Raw genomic sequence first — 15,578 nt, forward strand, 5'->3', positions numbered from 1 at the left:
GATTTCAGAAGAGTCTGTAAGATTTGGATTTCCTCAGGTCTTAAGAAACAGTGAAGATAAAGAAGTAGTGAATGCTCCGCAGGTGCAAGTTAACTTCTCCTGTATCTTGCCCTGTTCCAAGTGTCTGGGAGTAGGAAAGAAATAGGAGGATCGAGGTTTGGGAATAGATGAGGGTGATGTGCGGAAAATAGATATAAAAAGAGTGTCAGTAAGAGCAGTGACTTATTTGTTAACATGAAAAAAATTGACAGGATTAATTCTTCTAGAGAAGAACTATCAACTGTTGGGCACTAGCTTGCACATTCAGGTGGACTTTATCTTACTATTTCCCCTTCACATGAGTGAGAAAAAAGCAGCATGCTCAAGTTGATGAGTCTTTCTGGAGTCCAGAGACTGGGACCCACTGCAGGGAATTGCCTCTTGGGGGGAAACACAGCTCTCCTTTCCTATCCTTCCTGTTAATGGCAGCCCTTCAGTGCAAGCACTGCTCCTTGGGGCCTGACCGCTGTCTTTCCTGGGCACTCTGCCTATGCCGGCTGCCACCATGGGCACCTACAGCTCTGCTGTGGCACCTTGGGGGCCAGCTCCGGCCATGCTCACGCGGGAGGATCGTGCTGAGCAGCTGCTCACCAGGACCACTGGTTTGGCTGGGACAGTAATTCCAGGTTTTCGAAACCAGTCAAGATAAAACTGAGTGTGGAGGCCAGGGAATGTACACTGAAGAACCAGAGATGTGGACAGGAGGACAGAGGTGAAGGGCAAAGCCAGAAATGACAGGAAAATTGGCACTCGGAACTGGATCCGATGGTGAGCTTGGCAATGGCAGGGAGATGTGCTGTTGCAGATCTCAGCTGTGTCATTTTTCATTTTTCCAGACACAGCTAGTTTCAGACAAAATGAGGTGAATGAGTAATTTTCAAATTTAGTTTCCTTGTGCTTACTTTCTCCCTGTGACTTGCAAAGATACCGTAGATGATGATGATTATGACATTTTAAAGGTTCTTTAGGTTTGCAAATAAGAAAATATTTCTGATACAGCTTTTATTTTTGGCTAGTGAAACAGCTTACATGTGAGTTGGTATTAACGGCACATTCCGTAATGACATATGTTTCAATTATTTTACTAGACAGAGAAGCATTTAGACACAAACACAAGATATTCCTGAATCTAGGCGTCAGCTGGAGGTGATTACAAATACACTATTTTTGCATGTTTCTTCAAATAATCGCTGTGGAAAATCTTGTGGCATTGTAGTTGAAAGCATTTTTTTTTTGATGCTAATAGCTGTGGAGGGAAGAGAATACCCAAAGAGAAATGCTAGTCTATAATTCCATTTTAATCTTCCCAACAGAAAGCAGAAGAAGAAGAGCTTGTGCTTACACCTGATGGCACTAGGGAATTCCTGACATTTGAAGTTCCACTTAATGACTCTGGATCAGCTGGACTTGGCGTGAGTGTCAAAGGTAACCGGTCAAAAGAAAACCATGCAGATTTAGGAATCTTCGTCAAGTCCATTATTAATGGTGGAGCAGCGTCCAAGGTAAGAGGGAACATCTGTGCACTTTTGTCTTCCTCTGTTTTCCATAATTTAGGTTGTTTTGAAAGTAACCATAGATTCAAAAGAGCAAGATTGTTCTATAACTAACTTTTTCTAATTTTATGATCAGAAGCAGCGTTCAGATTTCTACTCAGATTCTCATGTTTGTGTGTCTCAGGATTTGAACTGCCTTTAAAGATTCTCAGGAAATGGCAATCTCTGGTACAGTTCAATTAGTATGCTTTTTGTGTAAACAGATTATGATAATGGCTTGAAGTCTATAAGTGATTGGAATAGACACTTCCTAAACTGATTGCATAGAAACTATTATGCCAGTGTTCACTTGGCCGTTATCTATTAGGTCTACACAAAGTTGTTTGATTATTTTTATTTCGTTTTTTACCCTTTCCTGCAGACTAAACTTCTTTCATAATGTTTTATACCACTAGCCATAACCTTTCCTTTTTCAGGATGGCAGACTTCGAGTGAACGATCAACTAATAGCGGTGAATGGAGAGTCGTTATTGGGCAAAACAAATCAAGATGCTATGGAAACCCTAAGACGCTCCATGTCCACTGAAGGAAACAAACGAGGAATGATTCAGCTCATTGTGGCCAGGCGAATAAGTAAATGCAATGAGGTAATACATTTTTGATATCAGGATTGGGAATTTTAATTTCTTCTCAGACATTTGTGTTTACAGGAAATGTCTTGTTTCATTTGAGACTAGAAAAGCAATATTTGAGAAGCTGAAGAAAGAGGGAATTACAAAATTATCTGAATTTCAGTTCTACACAAGCTAACCTTACTATCAGATCAATAAAGTTTTTCTTTTGAATATTTTCAGAGTAACAGGAAACGCTGAATAAAACTATATTGATTTTGTAGTCAGATCACACTGTTTACGTGATTTTTGTTCTTTGGAGCTTTTTTATGTAAGTCCATTGAATCTTTCTTTTATCAACTTGGTGTAACTGACTAGCTAGTTTGTCACATTCATTTTTTTTAACTAAGGGCAGAGCTTAAAGATTCTGAAAAACTTAAAGCAAATAGATCCATTGCTATTTGGGATTTTAAATATGTTTTGTCTTGGCCTTCATTGCGGGGAAATATGAAATACTGAATTCAGGAGCGAGTGCTGAAAATAAGTGCCATTTTTTTTCTAGTATTAGTCTGTGGCTTCCATCTCCTCCAGTGCTGTGTTAATGTGTTGATGTTTTGAAACATTTTCATGATTTCCAATAGTTTATCTTCTAGATTAATGTAAATAATGCTATATGGTAGAAATATGTGGGCATATGATACAGAGGAGGATAGCAGATGCTGTGGAGGACAGCCTTAAACTTCACAATGATTTTGACAAATCGGAGAAAGACTGAGGTAAATAAGGTGCAGAGGAATAAGGGAGTCAGGGAAGCATCTGTTCTTATGGCATCTAAAAGGCATTCTTTCACACTTGTTAACACTGGTAAGGTCTTACCTGGAATATTATTTCTTGAGCATCATGCTTCAAGGAAGATATGCACAAATTTGGTTAGTACTCTTGATCCTGCCTAGGGGGAAAGAGAATAGATTGTTTTTTAATGCATAAAATTTATCTTAAAAAATTCCAGTTCACAGGGTATTATACAATTGTGTTTCAAAAAGACACTAGCCTCTCTAAATATATTTAGCTCCTCTTGGTCAACTGCTTGTACACCGCTTTAATACACATACACATGCATGGTTATGTACACACAATGCTAGAAAGCTAGCTTGGATGCACACCATTTGTCATCTGATGTTGAAGGAATTCGGACCTTTTTTATATTGGTAATGACCTGTTTTAGCTAGAATTCTGAACCTGGACTCCAGACAGCCTGGACTGTTCTTTGTGGACTGTTCCTTGTTCCTTCCCAATTTCAGATGTATTTTTTGTCTTTCTACATAGAAAGGATGAACTGTTTTAGGTTATTTCTGCACTTAGTATATTTTTTTTTCAAAAAGAATGTTGTGGAAGAAGTTCACTCTTTTTTTAATGAAAGTCTTTTATAATAAATGTATCAGGACAGTGTTTATAAACATAATGGAGCAAATCCAGAAATGATGAACTAAAAGTGCATTGCTCCTTAAATGCAACAGAATTTATGCTCACTCACATTAAGAGCAGTTTGATGCCCTGCATCTGTTTGACATTCACCAAATTATTTTGCAAAAATAGCATCACCAAAATGGCACATCTGAATCTGTAGAATATGTGCTCCAAGATCAAAAAAATGGTGTTAGAACCAGATTTAGATGAACTGAAATGTATCTATACAGAGGACGAGGCCTAGCGGGATAGGGGGGCAGAGCTGTGTCTGTATGGGCCTACTGTACCATTTCTTTTGGATTTTTCCAACTCCTTAATAAGCTAGTGAGATGAACCATAATGATCTGGGAAAGTGGTGTTAGGCAGTTATCGGTGCAGTGATTGGCTTTTAATTTCTAATTTTCTAATACTTTCTGTAACTACTTTTTCTCTGGAATTCTTACTTTCACCAGAAATAGAATAATAGTAGTGTCTGCATGTTTTAATATGATGAAAATGTAGCTTGTATGGACATAAAACTATTTACATGCTGAACTGGAGATATTCAGGCTGGTTTTCCCGAAAGTCTTGCAATGCCTAAACTTCAGCGAAATGAAAAGGGGAGAGAGAATTTTTCCTGCTAATTTGCAAATAAACTCTAGTTCCTTCTTCAGGAGTTAGAGGAATTTAAACACTAAATATGATTAATTAGATATAATATTGGTAAGCTATGAGAACATTATGCTTATTACATGAGTACCACATATGAGTAATCCAGGCAATTTAAACCCTAAGTAATGGATGCATGGACTAAGAACCAGCTGGAGGGCGGTGTTCCATGGCTGAGAATTACAGTGGTATTTACTTTCCCTAGGAGCATCAGATATCTGGCATATCCGACTACCTGAACTATGTCATACTTAATTCAGCAATTTATATTACTTAGTAGTCTGGTGCGGAAGATGCCCCCTTAGACTATTCCTGTAGCTACCACCTGACAAGCGTATACGTCTCATCAAAGGTTTTTACTATTAAAACGAAAAATAAACACTCTCTGAGTGGTAGCAAACTAAGGAGCTTACAGACTAGAAAGTGAAGTGTCGTAACGGCAGACCCTGTTTTAATAAGTGATGCGTTTTACCAGCATGTTCCCAAGAAATGGGTTTTTGCTGTTTTTTCTCAAAGACAAGGAAATATTTACCTTTTGACAGAGTCTGCATTTTCCCTGATATTTTATATACTTTTCTCTCAGAAGTTTCTGATAAAAGCTGAAATTGTGGTTTTCTGAAGGCATCACCCTTAAAAAAAAAAAAAGAAGAAGAAGAAAAAAAAAGAAAAAAAAAGAAAAGAGGTGAGGGAAGAAAATAAAATCCTGTTCAATTGATTTGTTTCCTGTATTGAGACAAGGTTGTATGTGCCCACTTTACTGACAAAAAATAGTTTACACTGTTGTTAGTCTTGCAGAACCACAGTTAAGTGGAAAGGAGCTAGATTATATTCCCTTTTGTGCATCGTCAACAGAATTGTTTATTACATTCCATTCCAATGACATGGGCAATGTTTTACCACAGTGCAAGGTCAGGCCTTTGCTTTCTGGAATTCCTCGCCTCGCAAAGGAGCAGTGTTAAGTGTCTCCTAAGGGGGATTTAGCCTCTGGAATCTGTGCAAGGGGTGATAATGCCAATGCAAAAAAGAATTATGCTCGACTTCTAGACCATAAATACATTTGCTATCTGGCTGTTAAAAAAACAACAACAAAAAGAAAAAAAAACCCAAGTCTTTGTTTCTTTCCCCTAGCTTGAAGTCCAGTAATCGTTCTGCGTTTGCAAAATGACTCTGAGCTATTTTGAGATAGATAGGCAATCCAGACTGCTTTTTCCTTCAATAAAATAGAGTTTAATTGGATTTTAAGAAAGTTAATCATATGAATATGGTACGTTTTTCTTCTATTTTTATTTTCAATATTCATAGTCAGCCCTCAGGATTGTGTGGGAGAGTGTAGTTCTGCAGAGTGCCATTTTTGGTGTTTCTCTTCAGACAAGAATTTTCATTTGCATATGATCCTTATTGTATTTTTGATTGTTGTCTAGAGTTAAAGGAGGCTTAATCCTTAGGTGTCCTGGTTTTAGAAAGACAGTGATAGTTGTCTCTGCTCTGCTACAGAGTAGTTACTTCTTTCGCAAATAGCATTCTTTGATTGCCAAAGTTGGAGTCTGCTTAATTTGAATGTGAAACTGTTTCGAAACTTAGTTGTGACCTCTGATACTTTTTTTTAATGCTCTCATTATTTTCATATGTCTTCACCAGTTCTCATGGTATATATTAATCCTACACAGCAATTATAGTAACAATAAAGCATATTGTCTTGACTTCAGAGTGGAAGTGAAGAGATTGTTTATATCATCAGCTCTTACATAACAGTAAACTCAAGAGAGACCACAAACTTCCCAGAAGGTAGAAAGTATTTTTATGTTGTTGTGGTTTTACTAAACTGAAGTGTTGCCTGTAGGAGGAATTTTCATTGACTCACCAGGAGACAGAGGATAATCCATTCAGGTTTTCAAGTGAATTATCTTGTAGTAAATATTGATATAAGCATGGAGCGGGTCGTAGTTATGAATGAACTTCAAGCCAAAACTGTGTGTTTGAGTTTTTCTCCTGTTTGCATTACGTCTACACAGAGTACAATAATATAGTTAATTCTGTCAACTGCACTATTAGAAACCTTGCAGACCTTTGCTTGATATCTCAGCTGCTCCAAACAAAATCATATAGTTAGTGTTTGATGGATGCTACTAGATTAGTGTAACAGAAACATTTTTCTAACATTCGGTTTGGGATTTGGATATATCTCGGGTTCTATCCCTCTCCTTTTAAAAAAGTTATACGTAGATTTGAAAAATATATTTACAATCTTAAGCTTTGCCCTCTATGATCAGCCTTGTGTGTTGACTCTTCAATTTTCCTGTAGAAGTCCAGAGAGACTTTTAAGTGCTGTTTGCAAAGCTGTGCACTCAGTGGCAAAAATGGGAAGAATTACAACAGTAATATAGTCAGTATTTAACAGGCCAGTTTTCAGAAGATGTGATCATCAGCTTTCTGGATCTTTAACTAAGGGCTGACATTTTTTTAATTACTGAGGAACCTAAGATTTAAGGAGAATCATTGGAGTTCTTTGCACTGCGTGCTGTTAATTAGTAGTATTATTATGATTAGCCTGCATGGGCAAACAGCTGCTGGCTGTATGACCATAATGCAGACACAGCGCTTAGGCATGCCTGTCAGCCGGATCGGTGCAGCTGGCTGCAGTATGTGCTGATTCAAGAAAATAAAGGTAATTGTTACTTTAAGAATCTGCTCTTTCATTCCTGCAGCCTGGACAACCTAGAGCCACAGATTGCTTCTCTGCGCTCTGTTCGTGTCACGCACAGACAGCACTTGTCTGCCATTAAAAGAGAGACCATCATCAATTTTGTCAGAATGAGAGATTTCAAGTTGGCTTTTTTTGCCTATCTCACTTTTTTGACAGAATTTCTTACCAAAGCTGCCTCCAAAAAAAAAAAAATTGGCAAAGAATTTTCAGCTTCCCAGTTTTCTTTCTGCATGTCTTTTCATCTCTGCTCTGGTTGCTGAGTTGAAATCAGAGCACAGCATAAAGTGGATAAAGCAGCCTTGAATCCAGACCATATAAAAGGACTTTGTCAACTGTTTGAGTAAATTGACTGGTAGAAAGATGAGTGAGAGAAACTTTTCAACTGAATAGTTTCATTATAAAAGAAAGGAAACACACAAACATTTATTCTTTTCCTTTATGTGTGAGAGTATAAAATGATAATTTTCATCTTGAGACTACACTACATCCCTGCATCAAAAAGTAGCATAGGAAATGCCCTCCCGGATTCGGTGGGTGGGCCATCTAGGCTGGTCTTCAGTGGCAAAAAATATAATGGTTTAGGGAGAACCTGTGAGTCTGTCCACTTTCTGATGTCCATTGTGCTTAGACTCTCCTAGCATCCAAAACTGTTAAATTAGGGATGTTAGAGTGTACATAGACAGGCAGAGCTTTTTTTGAATCTATTTGCAGATTTTTTTGGAGCTATTTTTGAGCTATTTTTAATGACAGTGTTTGCCTCTGCTAATTCCTGCAGCAACATGTTCCAGAAGTCTATTACTTACTGTGTAAAGAAGTACTTTCGGAGTGCCCCTGAGTTCTCAAACATGGAATTTGATGAACAGCAGTTCCACATTCTGCTTATCATGATTTTGTAAACCCTGCTCATGTGCCCCTCAGCTTTCTCCTCGCCAGAGGGAAGACGCCCAGCCTTTTTAGCCTTTTCTTTTAAGGCTCTGTCTCTGGAACCCTGGTTTAATCACCCTTCCTTTGCAGCTTCTCTGACTCCACTGTGTACTTTCTGGTGTAAAGGTCCGACCTGGACGTGGATCTCAAGGTGAGGGCACACCAAAGTGCTGCACAGCAGATGAATAGTGCTGTCTGATGGTGCCTGACAGTTGGCTGACTTTTTTTGGCTGCTGTTGCCTATTAGGCCAGTCATTCATTTCAGACAACAGTCAGTGGTGACTCTGGGAACCCTTTACTTAATCAGAGCTGCCAGTTCCATCCAAGTTCAGCACCGTATTTGCCTGGATGAGCTCTTATCTACTTTGAACTGATACGACATGGTTGCTGGTGGTGGTGGTGGTGGGCTTTGTTTTTTCCCTTCACTCAATTAGTTTTGTAAAGTCCTTCTGGAGTTCATTAAATTATCTAAACGACTCTATTATCTTCTGCAAACAAAGTGATTTCACTGTTCACTCCCTTCTCCAGGTCACCGATAAAGCTATTCATCAGCCTGTGCTATTCCCAGCCCTGATCCCTGGGGAAACCTACTGCTGACTCTTCTCTATCCCAAAGTCTTACCTTTTATTTCCAATCCTTTAGCCAATTTCAGTTCATAAAATGAAAACTCATCCCAGTGCCATGAAAACTTAGTTTCTTTAACTTCTAGTTTCTTTACATTTGACATGAAGCCTTGTTAAAGGCTTTTTGAAAATGCAAATGTGTTATGTGCATTTCATTCCCTTAGAGAGGTTGGAGAGCTTACTGGCGCCTTTGCAGAACTCCAGCATGTCGCTGAAGCAGGATTTCCTTTTACTGAGCAGTGCTGACGCTTCCCCACAAACCTGGCTCTTTCCTGTGCTCAGTGATCTTATTCTTTATTGTAGATTCTACCTGTTTATCAGGAAGGAAGTCAAACTCTTGTGTGTGTAGTTCCCGAGATCCTTTCCAGACATATAGGCAACCATGGCCGTTCATGTGGCTGTAGCTATATGGCATAGGTTGCATGTCGTGGCCAGCAGTTCCACAATTGCACGCTTGAGTTTCTTCAGGGCTCTTGGGAGAATACCATCTGTCCTGGGGGACATATTAACATCTGACTTATCTATTTAGTCTGACACTGTCTGTATATTTACCATTGGCTGATCTGGCTCCTCTGACCTGTTTGCTACAAAGAATGCAGTGAGGGGTGGAAATCTCCCCAGTATCTTCAGCAGTAACGACTGATGCAGAGAATTCATGGAGCTTCCCTGCTGCAGCATTCTCGTCCATAAGTGCCCATTCGCGCTTTTGCCATCAGGTGGTCCCTACCTGGCTTCCTACTTCTGATGTTCTTCAAGACCACTTTACCCTCTGTCTGAGCATTATCTGAAGGGTGCTGATTAAATTCTTTCTTATCTCTCTTAATTTCCTTTTTACATTTGACCTGCCATATTTTTATGGATTTTCCCATTCGTATTTGGACAAGCTTTCCATCTATTAAATATTGACTTTTTTTCTATACTAACTTTCCCTTTGAACCCTACAGCAGGAGAGTTTTGGACTATTCTGTTTTCTATTTGAACTGTGGCACATATTTTACCTGAGCTTCTAATGCAGTATTTGTCTCCAGCCTGTTCTCAGGCTTCTAGCTCTGGGGCACGCTCTAGCCAAAAGGATATAGATAAGAAAGGAGAAAGCAAGCCATGAGAATTATTCCGTGTAACAAAAAGAGCTTCACTTCCCTGAATGCACTGTAAGATGCAGCAAATTTGTATAGTGGCCTCTTTAAAATCCATAATGCTTGCAGGCTAGAATTTGGATAATTTCTTTTCGATGAGGAAAAGCAGAGTCTGATTATTGTTTTTTTTTTTTAAAAAAAGTTTGTTTATACTTTGAATATTTTGGCAATGTTCTTGTGCATAAACTTTTTCATATTTATGTGCATAACTTCAGATAGGATGGATGATGGTATTTAAGTAGAAAGGACCACATTAGTTGTCCTTTTATCATCTAGATAAGCAGCAGCTGGGCTAGGCAGTACAGACAGTGCTTTAGCGAACAGCTGGTTCTTATCTGAATGACAAAGGGTCAGGGTGGAGATCTTTTACTCAAAAAAAAAAAAAGTCTTATTTCTGTTCCTATTTTAAGACAATGGCAAGAAAAGGAGTTAAAAGGAATCTGTACCATGTAAGGCTTTCTGTGTTTTTATGAATGTGATCGTGAACAACCGATCAATGTTAGGCCCCAGAGAGCCTACTCTCTCTGTTCAGCCTTGAAAAGAGAAGGCTGGGTGGGGGCAGGGGGGATCTTATCAATGCGTGTGAACACGTGGTGGGAGGGGGTAAAGAAAACAGAGCCAGACTCCTCTCAGTGGTGTCCAGTGAAAGGACGAGAGGAAATGGTCACAAATTGAAATACAGGAAATTCCATTTAAACATAATAAAGAGCTTTTTAACTGTGCGGGTGGTCAAACATGGGAACAGGTTGCCCAGAGAGGCTGTGGAGTCTCCATCCCTGGAGATATTCAAAACCCGACTGGACATGGCCCTGGGCAGCCTGTGCTAGGTGACCTTGCCCTGAGCAGGGCGGCTGGATGAGACGATCTCCAGAGGCCCCTTCCAACCCCAACCGTTTGGTGACTCTGAAGCGCAATACTGAAAGCGCTACTCTTAGGGGTGGCCCTTGACAGAAGCGTATGGGAGCCACTTGCTGCCTAGCTTGCTTTCCTAGCCAGGCCTTTAATGCAGGTCAGGAATTTGTACACTTTTGCTTATACTTCCTACTTTTTATCAGTTAATCAAATTAAGTTATACCAGGATGGCACTGATATCAGTAGGAAGGAATGTGTCACTCGAGCTCTTTTAGAAGTGAATTGGGAAGAGCAGGTTTTTATTTGAGCTAATCTTGCTATGGACAGGTGATCGCTTTGTCTTTCCCTCAGCACAGGTTCCAATTTTAATATATTTTTTCATACACAGACTTTCTGTAAACAATGTTAGGAAGATATTTTTTGTAAAAGCCACCTGTGTATTTCCAGTCTAATTTTTGTTATTTTATTAAAGGCATAGTATCCTTTGTGAAGTATTTGTGTAATTGGCTGTTGATATCTTATTTAAACACACATTTTGAGATGCTAATCAGAAATGGAAAGCATTTTTTCCAATGAAAATGATAAAATACATGGTTCACTTAAAAAAAAAATCTAAACTCAGTGCTCCTGCTATGTCTTTTATTTACACCGTACTTTACTACTTTACCTGGTGTGAATTTCTATGTACTTCTGTGATTCATAGCTTTCTTCTTATTTGTATCTTTCTACAAATCTGTTGAGACCTTTTTACAAATGAGTTTGAAATTTGATGGGTTGTCACGTGAAAAAGGATTATGTGATATGGCTCACTAAAAGCAGGACAGTTGTTACCTAAAGTCATCAATATAGTACTAGGAAAATAAATCCCAAAGCAGTTTGATATTTTTGCATGTTATCTAAAGGCAGTGAAATAAAAGTTAGTTTTTCATTTAATACATTTGTTATGCAAATTTAAGCTCCTAAGTGGTCTAATGTTTCTCTATTTTTTTTCTTACAGCATTTCAAAATTTAACATTTTTATTCTTTTTGAATTTGCCTTTGATTTCTTTAAATCAGAAGCTACGAATATTGTTTAATGTACTTCTCAGTAAAGCCGTCAGCTGTAATCTACAATTTAAAAAAACTAGTAAAACAAATCCTCATTTCACAATTTAAACCTTACTGAGTCTAATTCACTTGCACTGCAAGTTTATTATTCTCCTGCAGCTTGACGTGCCTCCAATTGTAATTGTGTTGACCCTCCGATGCAGTAAATCTCCCCAGCGCTTATCAAACTGGGAGAGATAAGTCTACAATTTGGAACTTCATTAAATATCTCATTTATATTGAACAGATGATGGCTTTGAACAGAAATAATAATTTTTACTGGCGATGCGACCTCGGGTTGTGGTCTCATCTACTTTGGAATGCAGCATTTCTCAAATCTCCACCCCTCCGTGTACCGGGCAGCCAGCCAGCAACCAAATGTCACAAGTTGTTAGTCCATCCAGTTGACTTCAAAGCCTCTGTTGTGAAGACTGTAGTTAAGAGTGCTTTGTAGCCCTTGAAGCAGTTTAAAAATCTTTCATAGCATGCATTTCTTTGTCATCTGGGAGCTGTGGATAGAGTGATTAATAATGGGCAGCTATTTAAGAAAAAACAAAACAAAACCAAAACAAACATGTTGCTCGTTATTGTAATTCCTGAAACGATGAACTACTCCTCGATGAACTACTTCCTCGTTTGCTCATTTAGGGACTAGGCCTGTGAAGTAAGCATTCTTAGTTCCCAGCGGCTTTGTTCGATATCTTCCAGAATTTGGTCTCTGCAAGAGACCAAATATATATTCCAAAACATATAAAATGCATGTGGTGGGTTTTGTGTAAGGATATTGCTTGTAAGCTTTAGTATACACTTTAGTATGAAAAGATATGCCTTGATGTGTGAGGTAATATCGTTATCATGCAAAACATCTATTTTCTTAAATTTTGTTTATTAGTTTGTTTTTCTTCTTCTTGAGGATAGACGGATTCAGTTTGTAGAGAAACTGATTTAATGGTCTAAGTGAATCTCGTTTTGTAGCATTGCCAAGTAACTAGAAGGGTGCTAGAGCTCAGGTGAATTGTGAGCTTTACAGGCAGTGAGGTTAGATGGTGATGGGCTGAATGATGGTAGGTGAAGTCTTTTACCTCCATGGTCGGTGACTGGCAACAGGTTATTGGTTCCTGGCAAGCAACTTGGGAGTCTCAATTGAGTCACCAGCGCATGGGGGCTCACCTCACTCCGAGGTCCTGCATTGGCAGCGTCAGCAGGGCTGTCGATGGTTAAGGGGGCATCTAAACCACACTAGGTGATTTCAAACTGTTTTATTTCCCTGCCCTGCAAGGGCTCTCCCTTTTCGCCCATCTGAAGGGCATATACAGGAAAAAAGGAGGTGACGAAACTTCACAAAGGCTGAACTAGGAGGTCACTCAGAGGAGTCTGCTGGTGGAGGGCAGCTGGGGCAGGAGAATAACTACATGCGCTGGCTTTTCCCCCATTTACATGGCCAAGCAACATGTGTCTGTTTGCTCCTTTACATACTTGATTTCGCTCTTAATGCTCCAGGGAGGCTTGTCTGGAGCTGTGGTGAGGAGGGATGGGCTGTTCCTGGGGCCTGCAGGTTTTGCCACTTCTGATTTTTGTGAATGTGAAGGGATGCTGCAGTTGTCCCAGTAATCAGAGGAAATTCCCAACTGAAGAAAGCATGTGAAATCTCTTCACCGGAGGGCAGGAAAGGCAGAGCAAAGAATTCCTCATAGGCATAAAAATAAAAATTAATGCAAAGTCACTTTTTTTTTTCTAACTACAAAACCTTTGAGTGTTTGTGTATTGGTTACTAATACGTGTGGTAGAGTTTCATGGGGGTTTCCATGATGATTGTATTTGAAAGGAAAACGCACCACTTCAAAAAGCATCAGCAGCCCAATCCCAGCCAGGGCTCCTGTGCTGTGCTCCTGAAAGGATACTTATTCTGACAGGCTGTCAGCTTGTGAAAGAGGGCCCAGCTGTCTGCCCAATAATATTGCAAAACCCAAAACTGTCTGTTTAAGAAATTGTGCAACAAAGAGACACCAAAATGCAATCTTTTTTTCTAACAATTTTCTACTGAAAGGTTTGAAATTTGACAGGGCACCATGGGAGGTGCAGCGCAAAGTGTCATAGAAAGTTGATCATTAAGCAGAGCTGTCACTGCAAATTATATTTGTCCAGGGTGAAAAGTTCTAGCTCATTTGGTGCCCAGATAGATCTAGGCCTTAGGCAAGTTGTTATAGTTCCCCTATGCTGCTAAGTGGATGTTCAGCACTGATTTTCCTCTCTCTATGCAGTTGGAGTCACCTGGGAGCCCCTCTGGGCCAGAGCTGCCTATAGAGACTATGCTGGATGACAGGGAACGTAGGATTTCCCATTCTCTCTACAGTGGGATCGAGGGTCTCAGCGAATCACCCACAAGGAATGCTGCGCTAAGTAGGATAATGGGTGAGTCAAATGAACTCTGCTAATCGTACCTGGGTTTTATCCTTTCTGTGATTCACTGAAGGGTGATTAATGTATTATTCATGTGGAAAGCAGGGAAAATGAAAGTTGCACTGGCCAATTTAAGACATGCCTTAAAATTGTTCCACAGAAGCCTCCTAGATAGCTTAATGTGAGAAAGAATGTCAATAAATGGATTTATAAAGTGAATTTCATGTCCCATGGCAGGTAATGGAACAAATAACAGGAGCATTTAACATGCTTTTTCAGCATCTGATCTGGGACAATAAATTATTGAGTAGTTTAGTCTACATGTTGAGTCTTTATTCGAATTAAGAGTCAATGAGTCTTTCTATAAGGAACTTATAATTATATTTCAGCAGTTGTTCTCCTCCGTTTCAGTCATACTAATGCAATAATAACAAATGAAAACTTGCATCCATTTATGCTTATTAGGGTATTTCATTATTTTGGTTGAATTTTTGCTTTGCAAGACACTAATTTTAAAGCCTCATAACTTATTTTACATGTATTTTATTTAGCTTCCATGCCATACCATCTGCATGGCTCCAGTGAATGATGAGGCTATTAGCAGTTGCTCTGCAGCAGTTCAGCTTGCTATGTACAGATCTAGGTAATGAAGACTTTTCTTGCCACAGGAGTGGTCAAATTTACTGGCTGGTGTGGGATTAGCTTGAAAGGATTTTGAAAATTTAAAACAAAAAAGCAATTGGATTAAAATAGCACCTGACATAAGAAACTGTGATTGCTTGCTTGAGTTGCAAGTCTTAAAGATAAAGCACAGCCATTAAATCTGCAGCTTTTTCAGTGTGCTTGACACCCATGACTATAGCAGTAGAGGTTGTTGCCCTATACTTGATATGGAGCAAGACTGATTTTAATTTTGAATTCCTTAAGATGTATTTTCAGCTTTAGAAAGTGAAAGTCTATAATTTGAGCCCTTTTTCCAGTTACGAGTTGGTACGTATATTTTGCTGAGTGTGTGTTATTTTTTTAGTTTGGTCTTTTGGGATTTTTTGTTCAGCAGCAAAATAACAATGATGTTGTTGAACTCTCTGAAATGCCACAATTTTGCTATTAGGATATTTTACCAACTTTTTGTTTTTATGTGTGCATTTGAGCAACGGTAATTAAAAATAAATCATGTTCTGTTCTATTGCATTACTTTTTGTGCAAATTAGAAGAACGACTGTGTTCCAGAGCATCAAAGAAGCATGAAACTTTTTCATTCAAAGTCATGCACATCTAAAGAAAAATATTTTTTTAATTTTTAGATTTGTTGAAAAATTTAAAGGGCGATAAAATAATCAGAAGCCTTTAGCCCTGTTTTCCCAAATAAGACACTAGTCAGTTTTCATGTGGTTTCAGGGTTTTAGATAAAATGTTTGAAAAGCACTAACTTCTGCTTTTTCCATCAGTGTTGCAGAGGATTTACATGTACAACTCATAGAAACATTAATGAGTTATCACTTAAACACATTGTCCAGCGATGGGAGAACAGACCTGGAGAGCATGCATGCCAAGCAATGCAGTGTAATTTCACATCACAGCAGCATAGGACTTGC

The 15,578-nt window shown here is 38.9% G+C and overlaps 1 protein-coding gene across 26 annotated transcripts in view; it reads left to right on the top strand.

Moving 5' to 3' along the window:
- PARD3 (par-3 family cell polarity regulator) overlaps positions 1-15,578 on the top strand; it is a 468,531-nt gene that overhangs the window by 283,731 nt on the left and 169,222 nt on the right. For all 26 annotated transcript variants that reach the window (XM_068934384.1, XM_068934389.1, XM_068934381.1 and 23 more), the window contains 3 exons: positions 1,353-1,541; positions 2,009-2,179; positions 13,845-13,995. In XM_068934384.1, the coding sequence (XP_068790485.1) occupies positions 1,353-1,541; positions 2,009-2,179; positions 13,845-13,995 (511 nt within the window). The remainder of the gene's footprint in view (positions 1-1,352; positions 1,542-2,008; positions 2,180-13,844; positions 13,996-15,578) is intronic.

This window comes from Struthio camelus, chromosome 2 (assembly GCF_040807025.1).
Source record: "Struthio camelus isolate bStrCam1 chromosome 2, bStrCam1.hap1, whole genome shotgun sequence".
Classification (NCBI taxonomy): Eukaryota; Metazoa; Chordata; class Aves; order Struthioniformes; family Struthionidae; genus Struthio; species Struthio camelus.